At 42.4% G+C, this 15,539-nt stretch overlaps 1 protein-coding gene across 12 annotated transcripts in view; it reads left to right on the top strand.

The window, feature by feature from the left end:
* Nucleotides 1-15,539, top strand: part of HECW1 (HECT, C2 and WW domain containing E3 ubiquitin protein ligase 1) — a 267,774-nt gene that overhangs the window by 183,544 nt on the left and 68,691 nt on the right. For 9 of the 12 annotated variants that reach the window (XM_035552514.2, XM_035552513.2, XM_035552516.2 and 6 more), the window contains 5 exons: nt 910-1,052; nt 3,054-3,154; nt 4,395-5,756; nt 9,165-9,266; nt 14,887-15,037. In XM_035552514.2, coding sequence (XP_035408407.1) covers nt 910-1,052; nt 3,054-3,154; nt 4,395-5,756; nt 9,165-9,266; nt 14,887-15,037 — 1,859 coding nt within the window. The remainder of the gene's footprint in view (nt 1-909; nt 1,053-3,053; nt 3,155-4,394; nt 5,757-9,164; nt 9,267-14,886; nt 15,038-15,539) is intronic. The other 3 variants (XM_035552522.2, XM_035552524.2, XM_035552521.2) reach the window with 2 other exon arrangements.

Raw genomic sequence — 15,539 nt, 5'->3', positions numbered from 1 at the left:
CACATTCACTAAAAAATTACTGAAACATTACATGTAAGTAGAAGTAGATGTTCTTAAAACCAAATCAGCTGAGGGTGGTGGTCACATGTTTCAAAGCATGCAGTGACACCACCAGCTTTAATTGTTGCCATTCCTATCTTTCCTGGTACCATTGGTTCTGGTAGCCTGTGCCATGGCTTAACTTCTGGTTTAGCTTTGCGGAATCATATCGTGGGCTAGGTTAGGAGATTGATACAGATAAACACTAATTTCAGACTTTTTCCTACTAAGGTAGGGCAGGGATGAGAAAGAGAGGGAGAAATTTCAATATATATCTAAATATATATCTAAACATTTTGATCAGCCGTCCTTCCCTTCATTAGATCCATACTTCTCAATAGCTGAGGTGTGCTGCACAGCTGAATGGCCACAGGTCTGGAGGAGGGAAATGCTGACTAAACATCTCTCCAGGCTGCCAGTTCAGTTGTACTTACATGCAGCTACTTAAAGTTTTTAGAACATGGGGAGTGGGAAAGGAAAAAACATAATCTGTTATGCTTTACATTCACATTTAGATCAGTAATCACTGGTAGGGCAGAGTTCATTAGATTCCCATAGGTGTACTGTCCTTATCATAGACAAGCCTTGTTTAGAGTGTTTGGACGCTAATATGATATGAATAAATAAAATTCCTGCATTCCCCAAGCCTGATTATAATGTTACATTACATTGTAACGTTACACAGTACCTATAGGGTGCTTTTACCCTCTTGCTTTGAGAACAAGCTCTTTTTACTTTGCAGGCCTGTGTCTTGGGGTCCAAGGACTGTGAAAAAGCCAGACAGTCCCACAGGTCGATCAGATGCTAGCAGGATTTTGTTGTCGTGGCTTGGATACCAGCTTCATGTTCTGTGCTCTTCTTTTCTTGCAGCAATTCAGCTTTGTCTCCCTGCCCACGGATGTCCTGGAAATAGAAGTTAAGGACAAATTTGCAAAGAGCCGACCGATCATCAAGCGTTTCCTGGGAAAACTCTCTATGCCAGTTCAGCGCCTCTTGGAAAGACATGCCATAGGGTAATTTTGCTGCTTGTGTTACTTTGAGTTTTTTAAGGAGTGTGCTGCCATTTAAGTCCCTGATGATGTATCATCATAGTGTTACAATGATGTTGAGGGGGAGTTATCAAATTGAGAGTTGCCTGTTGAATTGTGTTAATTAGAATTTATACAACTACCATCCAGCCAGTGATTTCTCTCTATAACCTTATCCATTGTGTTTTGAAACATGAGAGCTGGCATTTAAGAAAGATTTTGTGTGTATCATCACCACAAATCTGGAGAGTGCAATATTTTCAATTTAAACATTGTTTTAATGTTATCAACAGGCTATTTTCATGTTTCAGGGAATTAATACGGGCTGAAATCTAGCCAAATCTGTTCCTCCTTCATTTAATTTCTAGACAGTGGAGATACTATAAAAATATACGTGTCATGTTGTAACTAAATCTTTCTGACCCTCCCCTGCTGCCAGGGAGTAACCGGTTCAAATCAGCAGTCCTGCCCTGCTTCCCCTTTTTAAGAATGTCCTGGGAAGGTGTGTGCAGACAAAGTAACACACCAATATATGAAGGATGGATAGTATGTCAACAAAGCTAAAAAGTTGGCTGTAAACTCTAAGGTTTAGACCTTGAGGAGCAGGGAGAGAAAGAGTAATCTACTGAGAAGAACATAGGCAATGTAGTTCCCAAGAGGGCACTTCAGAAAATTGGATCTCAGTTCATCAGAACAGCAGGAAGCTGAGCTTGTTGGAAGTGTTTTTGAACAGCTGTTTCAGAAACTGGCTGTGATATTGACAGCTGAATCTACCAGAAGGGACTAAACTACCTCCCTGTTTCTCAAGTAAGAAAGATAGAGTGGCTTTTTAGAAACCAGATGGAAAAGAACAGCTTGGGTAAGGTAGAGCCCTATAACTGATATCATTGGCTTCCCTCGATGTGGAAAGATTTATCATCATCATCTGATTATATCTTCCTATTTTACTTCCTTATGGTAAACACTGTCTATGTAAGGATATACTTTGCCAAGAGCAGTGCCTCCAGCCCGTACCTAGATCTGGTTTAGTTTTAATACCATGGTGGCTTTTAAATCTCAGGCAACCTCAATGAGAATTATACAACCAAGTTAAGAAAGATCATGTGCAAACCTTGAGATCGTCTCATTTGTATGAGTTTCCAGTGCATGTGAAACTATCCTAGCAAATATATTGGGCCCAACTGGAAGTGAACTATGTTTCTTCAAAAGATGTATAACAATTACTACCTAGTGAACCCTCTGCAGTCAAAAATGCTTTGCAAACATTGATTCAGCCTCATTTTGGGCAGCTGGGAAGTTAATCTCTTCTGTAGTTTCATTCTGTTCTGAGGGGTGGATGAAGTGTGGCAAAGGGAGGGACCTGCACAAGGACAGAATGGAGTCATTGATCAACCTTGTCAGGAAGGTGTTCTCCTGATATTTCAGCTTCATAGAGGTAAGAGGGGTGGAAAGAGATGAAGAGTAGTCGTTCAACCAGTTTGAAACAAGAAAGTGGTAAGCGGGGACTGGCCTGTCCAGGATTTGGAAAGAAAGGACAAGAAAGCTGAATTTTATGCGGATGGTGAAGGGAAGGAAATACAAAAATGTGAGGTTCTGCATAAGGGTAGATACGGTCAGATCACCAGGGAAGTAAAGTCTTGTTACAATAGCTGAAGTGGGAGTTGTTTGCTTCCCATGTTGATATTCTCATACCCATGCTGCAGAAGTTCCATTCCCACCGTTCTCTCTCTATATATATACATATGTGCGTGTGTATCCCAGAAGCCTGTCTGAATCACTGACGCAGCTGTTCCATTGTAATTGAAGACATTGTCCTCTCCTGCTCTGCCATTTGTTCTCACGTATGCAAGTCAACATGCCCTCATGGCTGGGTTGAATAGACTTTGAAACTCATTATGTATTTTTGTAGGACACAGCAGCTTTATCTGTGGACAGGAGACATTTGGTAGGTTGTAGTCTATTGTGACAATATTTGTTTTCTTGCAGGGACAGGGTTGTAAGCTACACTCTTGGTCGCAGGCTTCCTACAGATCATGTCAGTGGCCAGCTGCAGTTCCGATTTGAGATAACTTCTTCTATCCATCCAGGTAATTCTTAATCTTTATGCATCATTTATCTACATCCGTCTTTTTGGTTTGCATTCATTTCTCCTCAGAAATCTGAATTCATTCCTGGCTGCTCTGGGACTTTAGGTACACTCATGAGCAAAGGAAAGTGCATAAAACCTCCTGTCACAGGATGCATCATGAGTCACAATTTCTTCCTGTTTCCCTTTAGCTTGCAGCTACCGCTCTATGCCCCTGTTCTTGGCAGCTTCAGGTAGTCTCCCTTGTCACTGGGAGAAAAGAGGATGGAAAACTAAGGTCCTATCTGCTTCTCTGACATCTGTCCTGAGGAAGTGCTAGATGGAGTGTTATTTGTAGAGTCATGAGCATTTGAGCACTTTATGAGTAAAAATGGAGAAGTAATAGTAGAGATGACTGAAAACTTCCTCATTTTGATTACTTTTAATTTAAGAAAAATGTAAAAGAAAATTTATTGTAACCCTCCTACCCTCCCTTTTGATTTGGTTTTGTTTTAGGTTCTCTTGTAGTTATTAGGAAGTCATTGTCATGATGGTGTCAGTTTGAACTTTGGTTTCATGTGAAAATCTCAATAGTGTCGCCCAGGGGCTTTTTGCTTCTCTAAGGTAGGGTCCTCTCAGGAAAACTTTGTCAAGCCAGCAGCTGCATTTGTAGTTGGAAATTGTGACCTGCCCCTTGCTGGACAAGCCTGACTTCTTTCTTTTGACTGGTAGGTGGAGTCAAAGATCCCAGGTTGTCTGGCATCTAGGAGGAGATTTTACAGATGGGGATCATATCAAAGGATTTTTGGGGAAAGTTTCCAGCTTTCAGGGTGTGAAAAGCAGTTTGTTAAATTCTCTGTTGTAGAATCTTATCATCTTCTGCATGACAAGAAGAATGTCATTAAAACATCGGGGAAGGCTTCCTTATCATTCCCATAATATTCCTTCTTATGCCAGTTGACTCAAAGAGCAGTTTCAGGAAGGTGCTACCATCAGGTTATGTTGCAAGGAGGAAGGGTGCTGAATATAGAATGCCACCATGAGTAAGCCCCGTAATCGTTAAATCCACTGTACAAAAGCTGCGTAGCAATAAAAGCAGCATTTCTTGATGGTTGCTCAGTTACCCGCTCATTTAGTTCCGTAATTTATGCTTTTAATTTTCTCAGATTGCTGTGGATGCCTGTGCCCCCATAGCCAAGCTTCTGGTTCAGTCAACACTTTGTGTTAAAGGAGTACGTAATTTCTTTTCCTGTCTTATGCAGATGATGAAGAGGTCTCCATTAGTGCAGATCCTGAGCCAGCTGACCTCCAGGAAAGCCTTGTGAACAACCCCACAGAGGAAAGCCTCGGTGAGCCTCCATGCATCAACACAGTGACCTCAGAAAATACAGCTCCAGAAGAGCTAAATGGATACAGTGTGAACAGTATCGATAGCCCAGGGGCTGTCAAACCACCTGGGGAAGTCAACCAGAACAACATAAAGGAAGAGCTAGCAGGAGATGGGGAGGTTGATACGGTGCCAGTTCCTGAGCCCTTGGAATCCATCCCAGGAGAAGTGCTGCCTTCTTTGAGTGCCACGGACCTCACAGAGCAGCTGGCTCTGCTGGCTTGCATGTCTCCTCCTGAGACTGAAGCTAGGGAAAACAACAAAGTCAATTCTGGTTCTCAGGAAGATGGAGTCTTGAATAGCACAGAAGCTTTAGATGTCAATGAGGTGAGTGCAGATGTGCAAGCTGCCAAGGATCTACAGAAGAGTCAGGAAGAAGGGGCTTCAGCCCAGGAGGAGGAAGACAGCAAGCTCCAACTGAGGACCACAGCAAAGAGGAAAACCAGGCCATGCTCCTTGCCTGTGTCTGAACTTGAGACAGTTATAGCTTCAGCTTGTGGTGAGCCAGAGACCCCTCGCACGCACTATATACGGATCCACAACCTGCTCCACAGCCTGCCCTCAGCACAGATGAGCAGCGATGGGGAAGAAGAGCAAGATGGTGGCAACGGTGGGGAGAACGATGAAGAGTCCACAGTCAAGGAGGCATTGGATAAGGAGGTGGTCAGTGAGAGTGAGACAATGGCAGCAGAGCCTCCTCTGGAAAATGAGGTCGAAGAGAACTTCAGCCAATGCACGGTGCCTCCCGGGACCTTGGACGAGCAACTCTCTGACTTAAATGATGGGCTGTTGGACGAGGAACACCCCAGGACAGGAAGCGAGAGCGAGTCGAGCTCCAGGCCTAATGGTGACAACGAATGTGAGGCGTGCGACACCTCCTGCTACAGCCCCTCCTGCTACAGCACCTCCTGCTACAGCACCTCCTGCTACAGCACCTCTTGCTACAGCACCTCCTGCTATGACAGTAACAATCGCTTCTCCAGCCACACCCGCTTCTCCTCTGTCGACAGTGCAAAGATTTCTGAGAGCACGGTCTTTTCCTCACAAGATGATGAGGAGGAGGAGAACAGTGCTTTTGAGTCAGTGCCAGATTCAGTACAGAGCCCTGAGCTGGACAGGGAGCAAGTGGATGGCTCCTCCCAGTGGCCAGATGAACTAGTAGCTCATGGTGGGAATCCACAAAGAGCCACAGAAAGTCTAGACACCCCAATAGCAGGTCCAAGCAGCAGAAGAGAAGGTTAGATCCTGAGAATCAATGCGCTGAGCAACCCTGATTATCTGGATGTCACAGAAGGCATCAGATAATCGAGGTTTCCGATAGCTCACGGTTTATTTCCTATAAATTTGGGGGCTCTGAGCTGGGCGATATATCAGGGAGGGTTGGATAATTGAGCTTGTCTTTAAAAATCCCAGTAATCTCCCAGCATATACAGATGGGGATCCATATATAAGGATTCCTGTAGATATACACGCATCATTATAAAATCAAGATTAGCTGAAGTTATGTGGCAGATCAGCATTATCACATCCACCAACCCATTCCTTATTTCCTGGGATTGTTTCATTTCACATATCTGATGTACTGCCATGTCTCTGGTAGCCAGTGAGAGGACCAGCTTGTGCTTATCAAGGAGCAGATATGCTGATTTACTCCAGCTGAAGACCTGGGCCAGCATCTGTATATGATTGGTAGCCATACACAGTCATGTGTGGAGAGAAGCAAATATTTGCTAGTTAGAAATGAAACCAGCTGCTTCTTACAAAGCCTGTTTATTCCATTTTCCCAAATATCAAACAGATTTATGTCAGATTTCACAGACCATAGAGCAACTCAGATATTGCTTTTTTTTTCTCAGATGCTTTGAAAATATAACTACATCAAAGTTCTCATCTCATCTTCCTCTAGAGATGAAACTTAATTAAGAAAATCATTTTTGTCTTTTTAATTTAAGTGTTGTTTTTTTTTTGCAATCCTTCCAAATTCTTCCATTAAATTCTTACTTTTGGTAAGTTATTTTGTATAGTTACATAAAGGGTGGATTTGGTGACTTGTCTTTTCTTCAGCCCATTTATTGTTTTCTTCAGGCTGAAGAAGTAAAGGCCTCAGCAGCAGCTGAGGGTTGTGCAGCAAGGTCTTTGCATTTCCAGATTCTGAGTCAGCTTTATCCTGGTATAAGTGACACCAAATTTAAGCAGCACCAAGAGGATAACATATTTGGGGATGACTGGGAAACCGCAGCCAAAGCATCCTTCTGCCTTTTCCGTGTCCATTCTGACTTCATTTACCACTTCCACTGTTGTGGCAGGAGAGGTGTAAGGGTGTCCTTACATACTGGGCTGCATAAAGACTTTCTAAACAGCTGGGCCTAAGCAATTATTCACTCTGGAGAACAGAATCTGGCCCAAAAAAATAAATTCTCAGAAGTAAAAAGAGATACAGAAATTCCCAGGGAGGTGAACCTTCTTCCTTGCAGGTGAGGGTATTTGTATGTGGGCAGCATTTATGTGCACATATGCCTAGGAGGGCACGAGTGTGTGTGTGCATGAGACCATGCTTACAGATCTGATGGTTACTTTGGGCTGCGTGCACTTTTTAAAGGGGGGATGTGGGGAGAGGGTGTCTTTTGCATACGGATTCAGTACAGCTACAAGACTGTCCCTCGAGCTTGTATAAAGCTCACTGCAGCATTCACAGTGACTTTGATTAGCTGAGAGAATGTCTGAAGGGCAGCCCTGTTCTTAGCACTCTTGATATCATCAGGGGGTACCTCAGTAAATGTGCACACTGTTTCACAATTTGGTGGCTGTTACAAACACAGTAGATGTGGTCACCTCCGTCTGCTCCAGGTGACTGACGCTACCATGCTTCCACTGGCTTGGCGTAACTGTCTTGACTAGGGGAGAGTCAATTGTGGTGAGGTAAGTAAAGAAACACAGATGGATGTTCTGGTAGTTTGTGCTACAACACCTGTAGTAACAGCACCATTTTTCAGGCTATGAGAGATGGACTTTTAGCACTGAGCAATAACTTATGTAACTCTGCTGTCTGTTCAAAACACACAGCAGATGTGACTGTGAGATACACCTATACACAAGTGGTTTAATGAAGACATCTAAGAGGCCATGCGGTATCATCAGAGCATCTAGAAGAGGGAGTAATTTTGTCTAAGCAGTTTTTCTCACTTCTGGATGGTGTGAGATTTTTTTTCAGGCTTCTGAAGCCTTCTAGCTGTTGGTTGTTTAAAGAAAATGTATAGAGATATATATTTAGGCTTTTTTTTTCATTTGATAGCTATGTGTTATTTTTTTTTACAAAGTATTTTTTCTTAGGGTATTAAGATACTGACATTAAAGACAGTTAAAGCAGCCAGCACACAGAATTTGGTTCAGCTGAAAGGTCTGTTTTTAATTTTTAAGTATCTGTGTAATTTTCTGGTGATGTTGGAAACACTAAATATTTTTCCCCAAGCTGTATCTTTTTGATGCACATAAATGTTTTATTTATGTAACTTAGATTGCATCTCTGTAATACAGACCCACCTGGAGCTGGAGGTTTTAGCAAAAAACTGTTACCACACAATTTGAAAATGTGTCCATTATTAGGATGAATAGTCCTGATTTCTGAGATTTTAAGGAGAGAACAAAAAGGAATCTGAATTCTAGAACCTGCAAAGTTTTATCTTGCAGTTTCCTCATTCTCACAGTTAAGTCTAAGATGAGGAATAATTTTTCATCCTTATCATTAGCTTCTTAGTTTTTTAGAGGATTCTATAATCCTCTAATCTATAATCCTAGAATGGATCTTAAGTTACTTGTTCCTCTCAACAGAACATGAGTTTGGACATTTGTTTAGGGTTCATTTATTTCATACTCAGATACATAGGCATATATACAATGTTAGTGTTTTTAAAAACTACCTCTGCACTGTCTACTTACTGTGTGTCACTTCTTCTTCTTTTTCTTCTTCTTCTTCTTCCTTCTTCTGTATCTCAGGTCTTCCTTCTTTATCTCAGGTCCTGACTATGTCTCACTATTTTTTGTCCTCTCTTCTGCCACCTGTCTCCTACCTGTTTCTGGTCCTTCTCTCATTCTCCCTCCTTCCACCCAAGATGGACACTTTGAATTTTGAAATATACCTATAGAAGGGGACGATCTTCTGCTTCGCAGGGACTGCATAATCCTGCCACTCCAGTCCACTTACACAGTCATTGATCCTTTGGAAAAGCAGAGAAAGATTCAAGGCAGCTTTTAGCCTTGTATTCTGCTGATGGGAAAAGTTGGAACCAGGATTTTGCATGTTCCCGCTCAATTTCCGCAGAAGCTTGAGCTGTACAGTATTTCTCAGAGATCAAGCCTGATTCTTCTCTCGCTTACAATTGTGTGTCTAAGAGTCCAGAATCTGGTCCATAATAGCTTAGCATTGACACAAACCTGAGACCAGAGCCTTGACTGCATTATTTTCATAATTCTTGAGCATGTGAGTTATTATTAACATAGCGCCTAGAAATAGGAATAACCAAAGCTGTTAGGACACCAGGCTAACCTCTGTAAAAAAAATAATCGCTTGTTTTACAGTAGCACATTTTTTGAACCACGTTGTAAGAACAGTGAATGACTGTCAATGTCTTGAATATCTTGTCCGTAGGTGATTGTCCTTTACTCCATAATTCTCAGCCAGTCAGCCAGCTTCCTTCTCTGAGGCCTGACCATCATCACTACCCAACTATCGATGAGCCTCTTCCACCAAGTAAGCTTTAGTTTTTTAATTTATTACATTTTTCAGCCTTTCCTGTTAACTCAAACAGTGTAGAGGTCAGTATGTCTTTCTAAATAACCCCATCTGTTCTGTATACACTTTCTCCAGAAACTAAGCAATATGGTCTTTTGTTTCCCGTATTTGACCCTGACTTCAAGTATTGCCATGGTGTTTCAGACAAGCTCTATAACCTTCCTCTGCCTTGATCCATCCTCTTACTTAACTACCATGATATGAAAATAATAATGTTTCCCTGTCTCCAGTCAATGCTATAAGACTGGAATGAGTGGGTATCTGTCAAATGTTCTGGAAGCCTTACAAAAAAGCTTCTGGATGTTGTGTCAGCAAGGTACTCTGATTTTTCTGTAATGTTTGTCTTCAGGATTTTTCATAACACAATTCCAACAGGGTTTGGGATGGCACTCCCTGTGGTCTGTCAGCTCTACTTGCAGGTTCAACAGGAACCCTTTCACAGTCAGGATGCTCCTGGGACAGATAGCAGGTCCAAATCTGAGCGGAAGCAGCAGAAGCTGGGGAAAGGCACCTCAAGTACCATGGACCCGTCGTACTGTTTATGGATTTGATGATCAATTAATTTTATGTTCATTATGGACTGTAATGGTCTCTGCAGTTGTGCTGAATAAAAATTATAGGGTTGCAATTAGAGTGATCAACTAACAGGCTGATAATACAGGATTTTTACTGCCGTGTCTACTGCTGAAGGTGTTTTCCCTTGGTTCTATAGCCTTTCACTTGTGTACCTGGAGGATTAGCCCACTTTTTGCATTAGCGTTAACTGCCCAGCAGAGTGCACTCTATGCCCTGCAACGTGCTGCGAATCAGCTTCAAATTCTGCACATGATTTAGCAACCTAAATTGTGCAGTGCTTCAGAAAAACAACCAGGCGTATAAACAAAGCACTCTATTTTCTTCAAAGCCCAAGTAGGGAACGTGCTTATTTGGCCCACGGTGCCCTTGACAAATAATTCATCATTTACCAACCATGCTGTCAGTATTCCCTGAACTGAAAATAGCCCCGATGCTGGCGTCAGCTGCACAGTAGCATGAATGATTCAAATGCCTCTAGCCCAATGAAGTCTTATTAGAGTCCCACTGTGGCTTGCCGGTGAATGATGAAATGGGAATGGTTACCTCTGTAACAGGAAAATGTCTCTTCCTTCCACTCTTACCTCAACATTTTGTGAATAGTTCCCAATTAGATGACTTTATGATAGGACACTGACTCCAGCTCAGGTAAACAAAACGTACTGTCAATCCATGTCCCATATTCATCTGTCACCAATTTAATATGTTTTTTCCTCTTTTTTATAATTATCCTCAAAAGGCAAGTATTTCTACCATTGGTTTTCACAAGTGCTTTCATTACAAGGTTTAAGAACATGAAATGCAGTGCACAACAATACAGTGCAGAAGTTATATCCCGCTGTAGGATTTTATTTTAGCATTCACATGTAACCTTTTTACAGTAGCGACTGAAACTTTGGGGGTAAGCATATTCGTTTTAATAGGAATAGACTCTACTAAGTTAGTTTTGTGAGAAGAAAAAGTTGAATCAGATAATATCAACAAGGAAGGCAGCACTAAAAGCTCTTAATGAAATTTCAAAGTAATTTGAAAAGAAAAACCATGGTCTTAATCTAGAAATGTTTCTTCTTCTAGCATTTGGTATCACTGTCTCAGTGCCTTTAATGCCTCTTAATCCTAGTTAAATAGCTCTCAAATGGTGGGAAGGGAAGAAACTTTGTATTTTAAACGTGAGTCATATGGTTAAACTTGGCTTGCCTCTCACATGTAACATTAGTTTCTGCCGAGAAGTACTGTTGAAGATAATTTGCCATTGCTGCAAGTCCAGTGTTGACTGGTTTTACACTAGTCATGAATAATTTTCTGGTCAGTCTTTTTTCTCTTTGGAATAGTTTTCTGAATAGCTTTATTTCATCATAACCCCACAACAGTTGGTCCCAGGGAGGAAATTTAATCTCAGACAGCTTTGTTTAGGAAAGTAACGTAGAACAGATTCATTATTTATGTAGGAATGTCATAGTGACCAGTCCAAATGTTAAGGCCTGTATGCAACTGACAGGTTTGCAGAACTTGTACTGCCTTATGACGGCATTAATTAATTAATTAATTAATGGCGGCATTAATGACGACACCCCTTATTATGCGTGTGATTGCTAGTACTGCTGCAAGCCCTACAGAACTGAAGCCAAGACAAACACATGTGCCCAGTTCAGCACCGCTCTATGCCAAAGGTGTGGCTGAGCTTGGAAAGGGAAAGGCAGCATGTTTACTTTGCCCCTCTAGGATTATTGACCTGCCAGAAAAAGTTGCGTCTTGTAGTGTAACTCAGAGCAGTTGCAGAGGCTGCTGTGAAATATGACGCAGCTGATGGCGGGGGATTGCTGGAGAACACAACCGCTGCTGTCCCATCTCCAGCCTGTGCTCCAGCATGCCACCACTGTGGAGGTTAGATGGAGGTTAGTCTCTGTTGTAGTCACAGTTTCATTTTGCCTGAAAAAGTAACAAAGAAGCCTGAGGGGATTTGGCTGCTTCCTAGGTCACCTGTGTCCCTGAAGTAGCATGAAGGAACTTGAGTACAGCTCAGAAGCAGAGTCCTGTCTGTCAGTTCACCTGTCAGCCCATCCATCTCCGTGCAGGTATCCATCCATCTGTCCACAAATCTGCTGTCATATGCAGCTTCGGTGACTTGTATGACTTACTGGTTGTCTTGTGGGAAGGCAGGAAGCGCACCTGACATCTATGGACAACAAAAATACCAGCACCTGCCACTCTCTGACAGCCTTCCCAGGTGATCAAAAGAATAGTTATTCAGCTGATCAGAAAGGCTGTTCTAAGGATTCATCTAGGACTGCTGCAGGTTTCCCAAAAGCCATGTGACACAGTTCCTACTATTTCAGTATGCCACTGCAAGTGTCAGCCCATGGTTTCAAGTGTATGTACACATAAAGCAATGAATAAAGCAGTGCTCACAGTTAGATTGGTGTAGTTCATGTTTGTATGTAATGCTGCTGGATGTCTGATACACACAGTAGAGATAGCCTTCCTGAAATTGTAGTCCAGCCTGCATGATTCTGACCTGATATTTTCACCGTGACCTCCAAGCTCTGGACAAGTTTTGTTGCTCCTGGATTTCTAAATGTTATGTTTAGGAGCTTAGGAACTCTGCATTACATTTAATTAGAGAAACACTGCAAAATAACCTCAGAAGCCATAGCTCACAGGGCTGGATTATGAGAAGCACTTGTTTTACTGTGTAATTGGGCAGTTGTATTCTTACTGAGTGTCTGTCTGCAGGCTCCAGACCAATATGACCTGGACCAGTAGTTGGTGTCTTCTGTGTAGGTTGACTTAGACTGTTTGTCTAAGGATCCCACAAGGATCATTGGGTCCGACTCCTGTGTCCACACAGGACCACTTAAAACTCAGAACATATGTCTGAGAGCGTTGTCCAAACACTTCTTGAACTCTGGCACCTCCCTGGGGAGCTTCTTCCAGTACCCAACCACCCTCTCAGTGAAGAACCATTTTCCTGATATCCAGCCTGACCTTCCCCTGTCACAGCTTCACTCCATTCCCTTGGGTCCTATTGATGGTCACCAGAGAGCAGAGCTCAGCGCCTGCCCATGTTACATGTATACTGCAGTGGGAGGTGAGGGCTAGGATTTGGCCTTTGTCTGACAACAGCAAAAAAAATGAATCTTCTCAGTGATGTTAAGATACATCAAGTCAGCTTTGATTTGGGCCAAGATTATCTCATTTAGAATGTTGCAAATAATGCATGGCTCCAGAAGGGCTGTTCCCCACCCATGGTGGTACACCTGCCGCCAGTGACAGCATGCTTGGCAAGGCATTGGCCCTCAGCCTGCCCTGTGTGTCAGACTGATTTCCTTCAGTGTGCATCTGTTGCGCTCCATGTGCTGTTTTTCACTGTCTTGTGTTTTAGGTATTGTTTTCACAAAGCTGTGTTCTTGTTCTTGAAACAGCTACAACATCCCTGGGAAACCTTACCTAGTGGGAGAAACAGAGAGCCCCCCCCCTTAAGATTATATAGGGATGGTCACTGTGAGGGAGGGAGACTGTATGTGTGTGGTGTGAGCATAGGCTTTGCACCTATAATTACTGAGGTACTTACAGTCAACTCTGAAGAAAATAATGCACATGCATAAGGTTCTTGCTGTTTTGAATTCTTACAGAAAATTCCTCCAAGGACTTCTGGTGTCCTTTTCAGGTTCCTGGGATTAACATGCCAAGGGCAACCAGCCATAGACGTAAGACAGCCTACACTAGGCTGGGACCAGTCTGGGTAAGGGAACTGAGTTTAGCCAGGGGCAGTGTTCTGGAGGGGGAAACTGGTTGTGAAGGATGGGTTTTCAGACACAGCAGGGAGAGGTACAACTTCAGTCCTACTCTTAGAAAGAGGAGCAGATAATACGTAAAGAATGAAGTCCAGCTGATCCTAAATATGATCATAGAAGAACATAGAAGGAATGGAGTCATCCCCAGTTAGAGCAGGGAAGTTGGCATCACAGTAAGGCTATGGGAATAACAGAGAGTTTTTGCCCCCAAAAAGGTAATTACCATATGTACATTTGTGTGTGAATGTGAGTGAGGTTTGTACATAAACAGGTGTAGAAAGTGTGTGCTTATATTTACATAGATGTATCATCAGCTGGTGGATCAGATAGAAAGAAATACAAAGCTAGCAAGTCAAATTTATATTACTACTGCATACTTTCTAAGCAATCTGATGTGAGGGTCTGTTTTACTTTCACTTCGGAATTTCCCCTGTTCCAACCTTTTTTTTAGTCAACATTACCATTTTCCACAAACCATCAGATATTGAAGAACTTTTAGTTTTCAGTCATGGGGCAACTTGAACAAACATTAGCAGGAGACAATAATGATGGAAGGCTAAATATTATGCTGCAGACTTTCAGTCTAGTTGGCATTCATCAGTACAATAAATTTATGAAACATCTATTTATATCTACAGAGATTTCTACAGATATGTTCAACCAGGCTGTGATCGGTTTTCAGGGGAACCTGTAGCTGTTGTATGGTATCCTTCTGAGACACGGTATAAAAAAAGAGAGAAATGAAACAAAAAAGAAAACATGGGATTTGCCACATTAGCTCCTATTTAATCCTGCTTTGCTAAGGGTCAGTTCTATGTGGCTACCCTGACCTGCAATGAATGTAGCCAACTGGTATTGCTAATTGTAAAATTATCCAGCCCTTTAAAAATATACCCACTATGTCACTTGTTTTTCGTAGTCTATGATGGTGAATTCCATAGGCTGCCTATGTGCTGTGTGTGAAATATTTATGTATATGCATATACTGCATATACATACATATAGGCAAACACAGAGTATATATACATTTGAATATATACACTGAGTATATACACATATCTTGCACGCATATAGGCATCTATATAGTATCTATCTCATGTGTGTGTATCCACTCTCTGTGTGTATGTATGTATGTGTATATGTATCTTCCGCATTTTTTTTTGAAGGCTTCACACTGACACCATCATCCTTTCCTTTCTTTCCAACCCTAGATTGGGAAGCTCGGATAGACAGCCACGGGAGAGTATTCTATGTCGATCACGTCAACCGAACCACCACGTGGCAGCGCCCCACAGCCGCAGCAACACCAGATGGGATCCACAGGTCTGGCTCTATCCAGCAAATGGAGCAGCTGAACCGGCGGTGAGCAGTTGCGTCTAAATTCCCTTAAGATCCACACTCCCCTTCTTCCACACCATGCCAATGGCTTCCTTCCTTCCTCACTGTATCCCTTTAGCTCCCTAAAGATTTCTCCTCTTTCCTTGTCCAAGTCTAATATACATGTTCCTCTGTCTGCTGATTACTTTCTACCTTGGTGTACTGCTGGGAGTGTTCAGTACCCAAACTTGCCCACATGAGGAGCGCTGTTGAGTGAAAGATGTTGCAAAACATTTCAAACAGTAAGAAGAGGCTTTGGAAAAACTTTTTCGAAATTACTCCCAAAAGAGAAGGGAGCATTCTTCCAAAAGATGGAGACACTTTTCCTTTTTAACTCTTAGAGTGGTACCCATGGGTCAGCACCTAACCCTGCACCACAGTACCTACAGAGGTTTCTGAGCTGACTGTTACTGAAGTACTGTTGCTATATCAGTGTGGCATTTCTACTCAAGTTAGTTAGGCCTACTGAAAGGTCTGTCCCCTAATA

Source organism: Cygnus atratus, chromosome 2 (assembly GCF_013377495.2).
Source record: "Cygnus atratus isolate AKBS03 ecotype Queensland, Australia chromosome 2, CAtr_DNAZoo_HiC_assembly, whole genome shotgun sequence".
Lineage (NCBI taxonomy): Eukaryota > Metazoa > Chordata > Aves > Anseriformes > Anatidae > Cygnus > Cygnus atratus.
The sequence above is the reverse complement of the archived record's forward strand: the minus strand, read 5'-3'. Positions and strand labels throughout refer to the sequence as shown.